At 43.1% G+C, this 14535-nt stretch overlaps 1 protein-coding gene across 1 annotated transcript in view; it reads left to right on the top strand.

The window, feature by feature from the left end:
- The window catches only part of MBOAT1 (membrane bound O-acyltransferase domain containing 1), a 101861-nt gene that overhangs the window by 60664 nt on the left and 26662 nt on the right, over nucleotides 1-14535 (top strand). The window contains exons 3-5 of the mRNA XM_014550298.1: nucleotides 884-1029; nucleotides 2775-2852; nucleotides 7892-7987. Coding sequence (XP_014405784.1) covers nucleotides 884-1029; nucleotides 2775-2852; nucleotides 7892-7987 — 320 coding nt within the window. The remainder of the gene's footprint in view (nucleotides 1-883; nucleotides 1030-2774; nucleotides 2853-7891; nucleotides 7988-14535) is intronic.

Below are 14535 nucleotides of genomic sequence, written 5' to 3'. Positions count from 1 at the left end.
CCTTTTTTTCTTTTTCTTTTTTTATTCTGGGATTTATTTACCTTCTGTAATTGAAACTTTGTTGCAGCTCCAGCTCCGAGGCCAGCTGGCTGAAAGCAGGTTTCTGGGTTTGTTTAGCTTCTATAATTCCAACATTGTTGCTTAGAGTGAAGCTCAGAGCTGGGCCACGGCAGGCGGGGAACCTTGGCTTCCTCCATCACTGGAGCAAGCAAGCCTCCTGTTCGCTTCAGCTGCCTGGCTGCCGGCCGCCATCTTGGTTGGCAGTTAATTTGCATATCCTTCTGATTAGCCAATGGGAAGTGTGTCGGAGGTACGGTTAATTACCATATTTGTCTATTATTAGATAGGATAGTGTTGTGGGTGGTGGGAAGAGACCCAGCAAACTGACCTCACAATCAGCTGCAGTCTTTGCAGACCATGAACAAGTCTCCTGTTATGGGTGGGAAAGCAGCCTTGGCTAGTTTTAAAGAACTGGAAAAGAAGCTACAGGTATGCCTCGGAGGTATTTCAGGTTGATTCCAGACTACCATAATCAAGCAAGTAGGGCAATAAAGCGAGTCATAATCATTTTGCTGGATTATGGTGGAGGGTCTTGCCTTCAGTTTGTAAAACATACAACACCTGTGAAGCACAGTAAAATAAAGTTCAATAAAACGAGGTCTGCCTTTGTTAGGTTCATCTGCCTTTATTGGGTAGCTTGCTTCTTATACCACTGAGGAGGGCTCAGTTCTCTTCAGTCTGTGGCTCCTCCTCCAAATGAACACCCTACTGTGGAAGAAGTACAAGTCTGAGGTGCATCCAACATGGAAATCTGAAAAATGTCGAGAACATTCTCACACAGGCAGAGCAGTAAAGGTTTTGATTCTTTTTTTTTTCCTTACAGGTGAATTTTGTGGCATGCCAGCTCGTTGCTTTGTTTGCTGCTTTCTGGTTTCGCATTTACTTAAGTCCCGGTAAAACCAGTCCCTTGGCTCGGCACACATTTGCCACCATTTTTGGCATCTACTTTGTCATCTTTTGTTTTGGCTGGTGAGTATGAGCCTCGTGAATTCTAATATTTATCATTTGGGTGTTTTGTGGCAATATTCTTGGCATTTCCCAGACTCTAAGGAAATATCCTATATAATAAAAGGTTAATATGCAAATCAACCAAACGGTGGAAGGACCGGTGGCTATGATGCGCACTGACCACCAGGGGCAGACTCTCAATGCAGGAGCTGCCCCCTGGTGGTCAGTGCACTCCCACAGGGGGAGCGCTGCTCAGCCAGAAACTGGGCTCATGGCTGGCAAGTGCAGTGGCAGTGGCAGGAGCCTCTCCTGCCTCCGCAGCAGGCTGGCAGTAAGGAGTGAGGGGTCCCGGACTGCTAGAGGGCGCAGGCCCAGCTGAGGGGACACTCCCCACCCCCTGTGCATGAATGTCATGCACTGGGCCTCTTGAATATAAATAAATGTGTGTGTGTGTGTGTGTGTTTACTTAAAATAATGGGGATGTTGCAGAAATGTACATTTCCTATAAGAACCTGGAATCAATAAATTTGACTACCCATTGAAAGTCCATTTGGTGAATTTTTCTTAAAGTTACACTTTTACTGATCTCCCCTGTGTCATGTAAATGGGTTTTTATAAGGTTTAATTTTCCTGACGAGGAATCATTCCTAAATGTTGTGGACATTGGTGTTTTTCTTGATTACTGCTGGAGATATTGGCATTAGTCCTGTACATAGAGTAAAACAATTGTTTTAGTGCTTGTCTTAGGGAATGGGAGTCATTCTTTTTTAAAATATGCTTTTATTGATTTTTAGAGAGAGAGGAAGAGAGAGAGAGAGAGAGAGAGAGAGAGACATTGATGTGAGAGAGAAACATGCATGATCAGCTGCCTCCTGCACACCCCCTCCTGAGGATCAATCCCAAAACCCGGGCATGTGCCCTGACCTGGAATTGAACTGGCAACCTCTTTGCTCAACCAACTGAGCCACACCTTCCAGGGATGGCAGTCATTCTTAAAGAAAGCATGTAGATCAGACTTTCTGGATAAATACTTGGGAGTGGCACTTCTTGGGGAAGAAGCTTTAGGAACCAACATTTCTAGAAGTACAACTGAAGGAAATTTGTGAATTTGTTCAGGGCTCTAGAATGTTGCTCTTCCTCTTTCAACAAAAAATTGAGAAAGATGGATGAGTATTTTGAATCAACCAAGACAGATAAAAGCCAGCTCAGTTTTGGTCCTGGTACTTTAAATTTTGGGGGGAAAAAAGTCTGAAGAAAGAAAGAACTCTCTTTCAGACTTGCACTTGTGTATGTGAAAAAAGTTTAAGCCCTGGCTGGTGTGGCTCAGTTGGTTGGGCGTCACCCCGTGCACTCAGGGTTGCTTGTTCGATTCCCCAGTCAGGGCACATACCCAGGTTGTGGGCTCGATCCCCAATAGGAGGTAGCTGATTGATGTTTTACTCTCACATCAGTGTTTCTCTCTCTCCTTCTCCCTTCCTCTCTCTAAAAAATAAAAATAAAGTACAAGCATCCCATTCATGATTCCTAACATCACTAGTGCTACAATTGGCAGGTTCTGTCAAGACTTCCTAATATCATTTCAAGATAAACTTCTTAATTCCACAGAACAAAAAATACTTGATTTATTTTTCTTACATAAACATGAGTTAACTGATCAGTTGCTTTTTGATGGGGTGGAGGTGGAGTAGCAGTATTGGTAGCAATAGATATGTTAATATGAAATATATTCAGTGTTTTTGCCCCCTCTACCCCCCAATGTCTTAAAGGTACTCTGCACATCTGTTTGTGCTGGTGTTAATGTGCTATGGAATCTTGGTCACTGCAAGTGTATCCAATATTCACAGGTAAGACTCTGGGAATAAACAGTGCAAGGTGGGGTTATTCATGATCTTTGAAATGTATTTATTTCCATGGGAAGGGGTACCTTCCCCATGTGTCACACATGGCATAGCCTTGGTTTTCTGAGACATCAGAAGGAGGGGTGGGAAGCCCTAAATGTTGGGAGTCTTCAGAAAAAACTTTACAAAAAGAGGGGGGCGGGTGCAAATTGTGTCTCAGGTGAAAGACAGTATATCAGCATTAGGCAGATCTATTTGTGATAGCCCCAAACTGGAAATAATCTAAATGCTCCCCGCCATGGAATACTGCTCAGCAATAAAAAGGATTGAATGATTGATCTACACAATGACATGGATGAGTCTCAAATAAATATGTCGAGTGAAGGAAGCCACACAAATTCTATTCTCGAAAAGGCAAACTAATCAGATCAGAGGCTCCCAGGGGAGGGGTGGTGCAGGGGAATGTGACAGGGATCCTGAAGAGGCAGGAAGAAACTTGGGATGTGATGGATATATACGTCCGTTATCTTGGATTTGGTCATGGTTTTCTGGGTGTGTATGCATGTTAGAACTTGGTATACTTTAAGGATGTACACGGAAACTGTTAAGGAAGAAATATTTTTGCTATGATACTTTGAAGTAATTTCATTCTACTTTGAAGGCTACATACTTAGACCATCAATTAAGACAGCTGGGATATCTGTTCCCCATTGTCTCTGTTTCCCATGGTCTTTCTGAAACCTCAGTTACTGACTGCCGGTCAGTAACTCTGAGAAAACAAAGACCTTTCTCTCTTACTCACTGTTGTCTCCTCAGAGCCCAGAACAATACCTGGCACAAATAAAGCCTCAATAAATATTTATGGACTGAATGACTGAGTAAGAATTCGTCTCTGATGGTGTCTCTGAAAAAGCAGATGTCTCATTTTGGCTTTGGAAAGCTCTTTGATTAATAAGACTATTGGCACAATAGTTTTTCTTCTTAAAGTCATTGAAATTTAACTTCTCAGTGTGTAATCTTATAATTACTTCAAATAAATTTCTGGTTTCAAGGGAAAATATTTTTAAATTTGATAGTCATTCAACTTAGTATCCAAATGAGCTCTGAAAATTTGAATCCTAATCATCTCTGTTCTAATCATCTCATCCCCTTGAAGGGAAGCATGTCACTCATTCAGAAGGGAAACATGAAACCCGTATTTCTAATTTGAAAAGAATGGATTTTGGAAATGCTTTATATTATGACAAAATGCTTTTTTTTTAAAAAAAAAAGTAGTGGTGAAAATGGCTGATTTTTACTAAACTTGGTTTTTGAATGGAAATGCTTTATATTATGACAAAATGCTTTTTTTTTTTAAAGTAGGGGTGAAAATGGCTGATTTTTACTAAACTTGATTTTTGAAACAGTGGAATGATTAATGAAATTGCTGTTGCATCTCTCTGGGCATTTCCTCACAAATTGTAATTTGTCAGCTCCGCCTGCGCTCATAGGATGTGGCTGGGTATGGTCTGTTTTTCAGAGGGCGGAGCACTTGCATGCACACTTAACCTGGGCCAGGCCCCTGATCTCTGTGTTAGCCTCTGGCCAGGGATGGAACACTCCGGCCTTGGCCAAGCTGAACAGTTTACAGAGGCAATCATATTGTGGTAGCAGAGGGCCGTGTCACAAGACCAAAAAGAAAGGATGCCAGAACAAATTTTCCCCTTTCTTTGCTTGTGCGGTCGCCAGTGCTGCAGAAGCAGGGAGTGGTTCAGTCCCAGTGGATGAAGTTGTTTCCTATCGAAGCAGGAAAGCAGAGTAGACCCGAGTCAGGAAACCTGGCTCTTTCTCGCTGTGTGAGGTCAGACAAGTGACGCAGCTGCTCTGTGCCTCAGATCTCCCCTCCATCAGAGGTGGCGTTTGTGGTGGTTTGAACTTAAGTTCTCCTCAGGACCAGGATTTCAGGATTCTCTGTGAATTGTTCTCTTCTCGTCACTGAGCCGGTGTTAAGGGTCCTGTCATATGGCTGGAAGGGGAGGGAAGGTTAGCATTTGTTGTCATGGGAACTAACGCATTTCTGGACTGACCATTGTCATTCAGGGTTTACAGAGAGTCTTTGGGGGTACCAGCTGTTTCCTTTACAAGTCGCTATGTTGGGCAGAAGCCACAGGAGTTAATTTACCACATGTGAACCAGCTGGAGCAGAATATAGTTAGTATCTCCTAGGACAGAGGCTTCGGTGCAAATTCAGTGATGCAGTTACCAATTTTGGAGTATCTGCTTTGTGCCAAGTGCCAGGCCAAGCTCTTTTAAATATATTATGTTTCATCATTTTAAGTATATGGACTCTTGTTCAGTGTATCAATTGGTATATTATTATCTATATATATAAAAACCTAAGTGACCATTACAACTGGACTACTGGCCAGTAGCTATGACATGCACTGACCACCAGGGAGCAGATGCTCAATGCAGGAGCTTCCCCGTGGTGGTCAGTGTGCTCCCACAGCCAACCTCTGTTGGGCGAGAAGGCCCCGATCTCGGGCCAGGCCAAGGGCAGGGCCAGGCCAAGGGACCCCACCCATGCATGAATTCGTGCACTGGGTCTCTAGTATTTAATATTTATCATTATTGAAACTATATTCTTTCTAGGACAACTCAATAGGATATCGATTTTTTTTTTGTCCCCGAGATGAGGAAATAAAAGCTTGGAGAGGTAGATAGGTATATAGTTTGTTGAATTTTCACACAGTGAATACATTCACGTACCCACCTCCCAGGTCAAAAAGAGAAATATTACTTTCATGCATTCCCAGTCTCTACCTCAGCCCTCCTTCCTGGAATAACCACCATCCCCATCTCACACCGGTTAGTTTTGGATTTCAGGATTCTCTGTGAATTGTTCTCTTCTCATCACCTCCCAGGTCAGAAAGAGAAATATTACCTTCATGCATCCCCAGTCTCTACCTCAGCCCTCCTTCCTGGAATAACCACCATCCCCATCTCACACCATGGGTTAGTTTTGCCAACGCTGGTTATGAACCCACATTGGTCTGTCTCCAGAATACACGCTCCCTCGGCCACTTCTGGGTTCCTTAGATTTTTTCAGGTTTGTCCAGAGCATGAATGCATTGCCCTGTTGTATTGGGACACAGCATTTGGCACCATCCTTGGTGGGTGGGTCTTATTATAACAATTGAATTGAACTTGCTTTTTTCTCGGGGTGAAGGGAGAGGGAAAAGTATGGGTCTAACTCTTGTAGAGGAGAAAGAGGAAGCAGCAGGCCTGGCTGCATTTGAAAAGGTCCTGGAATAATCTGTCTTGAATCTGCTCTGTGCTTCTTCCTTACCCTCATGAACTGGTTGGAGCAAGGGAACATGTGTGGGAGGCAAAACGGCCAAACTCCATTCAGCTTTTGCTTCAGTTCTTGAGGGAGTTGTTTTTTCTTAATCATTTGCTTTTTTCACCATCTACTGGTTTGGAAAGGTTAAGGATGAACGCAGGGTAGGGGAAGATCTTTGTTGTGTAGTAAGGTCTTTGATTGCAAACAATGGTAAAAAGAAGTTGAAGTTATATAGTTCGTTAGAGTGTATGGAACTCCTTCACACGCGTTGTCTGGTTCTCCCTTGCTACCAAATGAATTTATCTTGTCCCTCCCATTTACTACCCCTGAGGTTGATCTAGTTTTCATGAGTTATTTTAATGTGGATTTGTGTATTACAAGATAATTTAATATCAGAATAGGTATCTTCCACGTATTATGATGCATTTGAAAGTTATCCCTTCTGATTGTGTGCTTCTGATGGGCTCCCGAAACACTTACAATGTTTAACTAACAGTAAATTAACCCCTCCTATGTCAAGTCAAGAGTTGGGATGTCCAAGGTCACAGTGAGTTGGGGAAACAGATACTTAAAGTTTTAATATTATAATTATAGATGTTAGTAGGTAGCTGAGCCTTATCTGGTAATTAAGCAGCTCCAAGAGAGACTCTAGGATGGAGAAAGGAATTGTAGGCAGAGGAAGGAGCTCTCAGAAGGATAGCGGGCCTGAAAATGCAGGATGTCCAGTGTAGTTAGAATGTAAGGTGGATGTGGGGTGTGGCCAGAGGTGAGTCCAGAGAGGCCAGGCAAAGCTTTGTGTGGGAAGCACCTTGCCTGCCATGTTCAGGAGTTTTGATGTGATGGGGTAGTGAGATCCTTTGGAGACTTTTAAGACAAGAAACGTTTATTTAGTTGTTCAACTAGTGCACGGAAAGTGACTATAGGGAACAAAACACACATGATCATCCTTGCCTTCATGGAGCTTTCAGTGTGCAGGGGCAAACAGCAGTTAATCAGATTATCGCATATCTTTGTAATTACAGATGGATGAATGTTTTAAGTGGCAGGTGTGTGTATGTGTGTGTATTGTTGGTTTGTTCTATAGGCTGGTGATATGGAGTGATATGGAGCAGATGGGAATTGAAGTCTCAGGGAGGGTTCTGGGCAGAGCATTAGGAATGGTAACGAAGGAGTAGATGGAAGAAGATGTGCTGAGCAAGAGCCTTGGAAGAATTAACCAAAGTAGTGGGAAGAAAACGAGGAGATTTGAAGCCAAGAGAACAAAGTGTTTCAGGGAAAGAGTGGTGGGCACATGGTGATTTTATTTATTTACAAAGACCATCGTGTAAATGTGATGGTTTGTGAAGGGGAGAATCTGTGGGCAAGACCTTACAGGTGAGTGGTTCCCAGCTCTGGCTGCATATTGGAATTACACCTGCTACGTGCACGCTGTACTGATTAAACCTGAATATCTGGGAGTGGGGCCCAGACATCTGTGGTTTGTAATGATTCCCCAGGTGATTTCATTATGCTGCCAAAGCTGAGAACTGCAGTGGACCAGGTGAGAAAAGATGAAGGGCTCAGAGCAGCGGGTGGGGGAAGAGGAGGACTGGGGTGTAGATAGACCAAACAGAACTTTGTGACATTGCAAACGGGTGGGGGTGAGGGAGAGGAAGAAGAAAAAATTGATTGAGTGCATTATTGCAGTGTATACTAACCTGGTCCTGTGGGGTTTTGGTTTCAGATACTCCTTTTTTGTAGCGATGGGATACCTGACGATATGCCACGTCAGCAGAATATACATCTTCCACTATGGAATCCTCACTACGGATTTTTCTGGGTGAGTATCTTAACTTGTGGGGGGAAGTCTGACCGCTGGCTTTGACCCAGCCTCTTGGGGTCTGGAAAGATCAGTGTGCACATCAGAATCATGGGTGCCTGGGTAAGTCAGTTGGCAAGACGGTGCTAATGGACAGACACAAAGACGTTGCATCAACGTTTCCAGGGCTGTGGTCTGTTCTCAGACTGGCTTTGCATGCACCAGTTCTTCTTACCCTCAGGCCTCTGGGTTTTACTGATTTCTTTTTGAGCTGTTCTCTTGCCGCATTCCTTCCCCCCTAGATTATGGATCAGTTTTTCAATTTTTCTAAAACAAGTTCACAAACTTCTTTTTGTTTCTTAATGATATGTATTGCTAGCAAAATATGGAAATTATGGGAACAAGAACGATAACAATATAGCTGGGAAGTTATAGCATTAAAAGTAATTTTTAAATGGTGCACAGACCTCTCCCTAGTGTTTGATAAACAAACGTCAGTTTTTTGGTTTCACCCTAGATTCAGAACCATATCTCTACCCCTCCAATACTTAGAAGAGTTCCTGGCTCTTAATAGGTTTTCAGTAAATTAGTGAGTTAAAGACTCTAGTATTTGTCAGTCCTTAGGAAGGTGAAGGGTGTTGCTCTGGGACAGACACAAAGACGTTGCATCAATGTTTCCAGGGCTGTGGTCTGTTCTCAGACTGGCTTTGCATGTACCAGTTCTTCTTACCCTCAGGCCTCTGGGCTTTACTGATTTCTTTTTGAGCTGTTCTCTTGCCTCATTCCTTCCCCCCTAGATTATGGAGCAGTTTTTCAATTTTTCTGAAACAAGTTCACAAACTTCTTTTTGTTTTTTAATGATATGTATTGCTAGCAAAATATGGAAATTATGGGAACAAGAACGATAACAATATAGCTGGGAAGTTATAGCATTAAAAGTAATTTTTAAATGGTGCACAGACCTCTCCCTAGTGTTTGATAAACAAACGTCAGTTTTTTGGTTTCACCCTAGATTCAGAACCATATCTCTACCCCTCCAATACTTAGGAGAGTTCCTGGTTCTTAATAGGTTTTCAGTAAATTAGTGAGTTAAAAACTCTAGTATTTGTCAGTCCTTTTTTTTCAGTATTTCCAGAAGCCTCAATAAAATAGCCCCTCTAGCCATTTGGTTGGGATATTGAATAAAAAATGTTGACTTTAGCCCAAAGTAGATTATTACTTGTTTCTCAGCTACATCATTTTTCCTTTTTAAGGTACAAAGTGTATATTCATTCATTCCTTTCTGCACTGTTTTTGGATTCCCAGCATGCTAGGCACAGTGCCGAGGCCTGGAGACACCCAGGCAGGAGGAAGGGTATTCCAGCTGAGGAAACAGCTCTGCAGGAGCACAGAGCTGAGAGACAGGTGCCTGGGGAGGTCCCAGATAGCCACCTCCCTGACCCTTACCATCCACATCCCTGTGTCACCAGGTCCTGTCAGGTCAGCAGCCTGCCTGTCAGTAGGCTCCATCCACAGCTCTGCAAGCCTGCAGCCACCACACTGGGCCTCCACGTGTCTGCAGTTTCCCCAACTGGCCATCTTTCCTTCCACCCTGCCCCTTCTCTGGTCTGTGTTCTCTGTACAACCAATGAGGTTCTAGAATACCAAGCACATGATGAGCGGACCTGCCTCATCTCTTGTCATCTCCTACTCCCATTGTGCACTGCAGGTGGTAGCAGTGCCGAAAAGTGCCTGGTCTGCACGCACACGGTCAGTCCACATCTCCCTGCCTCTGCCTTGCTCATTCCACCAGTTAGAGGTATATTTATCATCCTTGTCTATATGGAAACCTTTTACTCCTTTTCCCCAAACCCAGTTCAAAGATCACTGTTTTACAAAGCATTCCCTGATCGCTGTCCCCTTGCACTCCCCATCCCCTTCCTCCACCAGGCACTTACTGCATTTTGGACCGTGCACTGGGCTTTAATGGCTGGTGCTGCCCATTGCCTGTAAATCAGACCTGTGGAGACCCTGGCGCCTGGAGTGTTTGTAGCTGCAGCCACGGGCTCTTCTGCTCTCACCGATTGATTTGCATGCTTATCTAGTGTCATCTGTGCTTATTCCAAGACTTGTTTATTCCAGTTTGTACTTATGTGTAAGCTGATTATAAATGGAAGGAGGAACATGGTTTCTCTAAATCTAAGGTGGGTCCTTTGCAAAATCACCAAAGCAAGTTGAGTGTATTAAAGTAATAGCTATTGAATTAAATGTGGGTGAACATGCTGAAAGGATGTGCGGAAGAATTATAAAAAGTAGGGGTCCTGCACTTGGATTGCTGTGGAGGCATCTTTACTTTCTTTTACCCTCGCAGTCCATGTTAGAGGAAATGAGTCTGGAGATAGTAGGTGGGGGTTTGTGTGTGTGAGAGAGAGAGGCCGTCATTGAGCAGATCCAAGCTCCAAGAAAACACTTTGGTCCTGCATCTAAAGGGCCGTCGGTGCATCATTCAGCAGACACTGATGGAGGGCCCTGCATGTGCCAGGCACAGTTATAGGAGACAGGAGTGAGCAAGACTGTGGAATGAAGGTACCATTATTGATTTCAGGTTTGTGTAGGAAGTTTAAATGTGAGCATGCCATGGTGTACTGAGTTGATTAGTGTTCCTCCAAATTCATGTCTACCCAGAACCTCACAATAGGTCCATATTTGGAAATAGGATCTTTGCAGATGTAACCAGTTAAGATGAAGACCCACTGGAGTAAGGTGGGCCCTGAATTCATTATGACTGGTGTCTGTCAGAAGTCTCTAAGAGATGCAGACACATGGACACACGGACACACGGAGGGAAGAAGGGCATGTGGAGATGGAGGCAGAGAAAAGAGTGAGGCAGCTACAAGCTGGGAACTCCAGGGCCTGCTCTCAGCCACCGAGAGCTAGGAGGAAGCCGGAACAGATGCTCCCTCACAGCCTCCCCAGGAACCAGTGCTGCCAACACCGTGTTATTGGGCTTTCAGCTTCCGGACTCCAGACAGTGTTTCTGGTTCTAAGCCACCCAATTTGTGGTCATCTGTTCCGGCTTCTCTAGGAAATGGATACACACTATTTTGTGATTGCATACCTTTCCACGAGCTAGCACATCCCCTCCTCCTGATCCTGCAGCCAAGAGTGCCTCCACTGTCCGCATCTCTCCCTGTTCTTATCACACTGACTCCTCCACTGAATATGTTCATAAAAGCACAAACTCTTGAATGATTGTTACATCACTTTAGTATAATCAGAACTGTGGAAAGTTACCAAAGGAAAAATAAAGGGCATTTGTGGAGAACAGCGGTGTGTTTGTGACACGCCGTGGACTTGGGGTTTGACAGCAGGGGAGACCAAACCAGTTCCTGTCCCCTTCACTCGCAGCAGCAGAGCTGGGATACATGTCCTCAAGGGGTGTTTGCTCGCTGGCATTTTCAGATCTCCTTGCATTAAGAAATCTCTGACATTACCCACAAAACTGTAGAATGTTTGAACTAGAAAGGACTGTTGTTAGGAAAAGGGTAAAAAAAATGTCTTCTATCTCTGAATTGCATGCAATTTAGTTCTCTAATTACTGAGTGGCCATACTATCCAGTTCTTGATGGTATGTCTTTTTTTTTTTGGAACTAAATTTTTTTTTAAAAAAATTTATCTTTCTTGTTGAAAGTATTACAGATGTCCCCCCTTTTAATTATAGGGCATTATTAAGCAGCATTTCCCCCCTCCCACCATAAATGCACAATGCCTCACTGACATAAACCCATCTTCTTGGATAATGTCAGTTAACATAAAGGGAGAGGTTCATAGCAACCTGAAATGGCGAGATGTTTTAAATCACAGACTCTCAGAGAGATTCTTCACCAGTCTCTTCTCATTATGAGCATGCAGGCGACCACAGGTGCTCCTTCACAGTGCAATTTAACACTGTCGTTTCAGTTTAAAAATCTTAGGACTCTGTTGAGGAGTAGTGTTCTGAAGTCGAACCTGGCTTTTTAAAGCGATCTGATGTGGCAGCTACTCTCTTTTGAGCGCACACACACACCTAAGTGCTTCTCACATTTCATCACACCTTTAGAATCAGAGCGCAGATAGGAATCGGATGGGACTGGGATTCAATTAGTGTTTGTGTCAAACAATATATGTTTTTAATTTTGAGGAACACATAACCTTGCTGTACTTTAGATTATTCTGGTGCTTGGAATTTTATCTTTCTGAACGTAAGCAGGTTTTCATGGGCTAGACTGGTGGTAACGGTGAGGATAACACACAAGGGACACTTATTAGTGCTGCTAATCCAGTTTATGTCAATATGTGTAGTGGCGAATGCCCCCCGTGCTTTCTCTGTGAATGAGGCTATTAAAGATACTAGAGCATTTACTGATCTTCTGGGGGAAGCTCAACAATTGCGTGTGATAAGGCTGGTACTTGATTCCTTTTTAGTTTGTTGATTGTGAACTGATTCTTCTTTGTTGCTCACAGAAAGGTTTTCTTCTGAGGAAAGCAGCAACAAGAACCCCTTTTCTCTGTAGGGCAGGCCAGAGTCAGGCAGACAATTGCTCTCCCACCACGTTGGCAACGTGAGGTGCCCATGTGTTTTTGCAAACATTATGAAAGGAGAACTCTTATACACTACTAGTGGGAGTATAAATTGGTACAACGCTTCTGAAAAGGCAATTCAGCCATAAAATTCAAGCAAGAATTTTTTAAAAGTTCATATCCTGCAATAGGATAAATTCCTAGGAATTGAATTACCTTAAGGAAATCAAATGTATTCATAAGCATGTTCAACTGTTTTTAATAATAATGAAAAATTAGAAATCTCCTAAATGGCTCAAAGAAGTGAATGATTAAATGATGGAACTAAAATGCATCCATTGAAAGTGATGTCTTCAAAGAATGTTTAATGAAACTGGAAAATGCTTACACGATAATGGAAGGTAAAAAAAACCACAAAACAAATACATGTATTAAGATGCCATTTTTATGAATGCAGACACATTTTCTACATTTGTATGAGTGTAGAAAAAAGAGAGTAGAAAGAAGTAATCAAAATGCTAAGACAGTAGTTCTGAGGGGATTTCAGTAATTTTTTCATTCTTTTAGATGATTATAATAATGAGACACCCCAAGTGTTATTTAAATATATTTGCGTGCATATTTTGATGAGCTGTCGCCTAGAGGAGTAGAACAATAGTCACTTGTGCTCCGTTACCCTATTTTGTTTCTTGTAAAACCCGAAAGAGTGGTGTCACTTGCCTGCACTCCTGGTGGCGGAGATCATTTGCCCTTTTGTTCCACGGCAGAGGTTTTCTTCTGTTACGACATCCTGATCACTCTATCTGACCAGCCCAGTATGTGCAAATAATTGGGTTCCCCGTGATGGAAAAAAGATTATTTGCGAACAGATTTCTGTATTTGATTATTTCATGTGTCTCCGTCAGGCTGCCGCCAGCTTTTTAATAATTAGCACATCACCTGGAATTTAATTCTGAAGACATGAGTTCCCAGGTTATACAGAGTTTATTTGGCGAGTTCCTCTTACAATGGAGAGCTGATGATTTTGTTGTTGTTGAATGCCCAAGTACAGAGATGAAATGTTTGAGAAGAGGAGTGGAAGGGGTATAAGCCCATTCTACTCTGATTGGCCCTGTCTGGTTCTACACAGATACCAAGAGCTCTGAACTGAGTCCCAGGGGGTTCCCTCCCTTCAGGTGCAGCACTAGGAAGCCAATGGAGCTACTAGTATGTACATTCTTTGCTGTGACTCCTGGAGTCCCTTCACATTGGCACAGTTGAAAGGCATCTGGGAACATTCTACTAAAGCTGTAATCTCATTTAGTAAGAAATCCAGGGAGCAGCGGATTCAGCCGGGGCAGAAGCAGCAGGGAGGGAAGGCTGGGTCCAGGCTGCGGGGTTGGGACCCTCAGCTACTGCTCCAGGCTGTGGGGTGCACAGTTTGCTTGGCACCTCTGGTTGTTGTGCACATTGGCCGTCCCGGCCTAGGTTGCCGCGGATTAGAAGTTTGCTGTACCCGTGCCAGACTTCTTGCTTGCCTGACTCCTCGCTTTCTTAAGTATATAAATGTCACCGTGGCTTTGTATTATAAACAAAGAAGTAATACAAATATAAAGTAACTAGAACATTTACTGTTCTTCTGAGGGAGGGAAGCTCAACAATTGCTTGTGATAAAGCTGGCACTGGATTCCTTTGAAGTTTGTGGTAGAACTGATTCTTCTTTGTTGCTCACAAAGGGTGCAAATCAAGGTGCTTCTGAGGGCAGCAGCAAGGACTCTATTGTGTCTATGAATTTCAGTTTTACATCCCACATATTAGTGAGATCATGGTGCTTCTGAGGGCAGCAGCAAGGACTCTATTGTGTCTGAGTTTCAGTTTTACATCCCACATATTAGTGAGATCATATGGTTCTTAGCTTTTTTTCTGACTGACTTATTTCACTTAGGATAATATTTTCTTTTTAAAAAATATATTTCTTTATTGATTTCAGAGAGGAAGGGAGAGATAGAAACATCAATGATGAGAATCATTGATTGGCTGCCTCCTGCACG

Source organism: Myotis brandtii, unplaced genomic scaffold (genome assembly GCF_000412655.1).
Source record: "Myotis brandtii unplaced genomic scaffold, ASM41265v1 scaffold592, whole genome shotgun sequence".
In the NCBI taxonomy this organism is placed as follows: Eukaryota; Metazoa; Chordata; class Mammalia; order Chiroptera; family Vespertilionidae; genus Myotis; species Myotis brandtii.
Note: the sequence above shows the minus strand (reverse complement) of the source record. Positions and strands in the feature narration are given on the sequence as shown.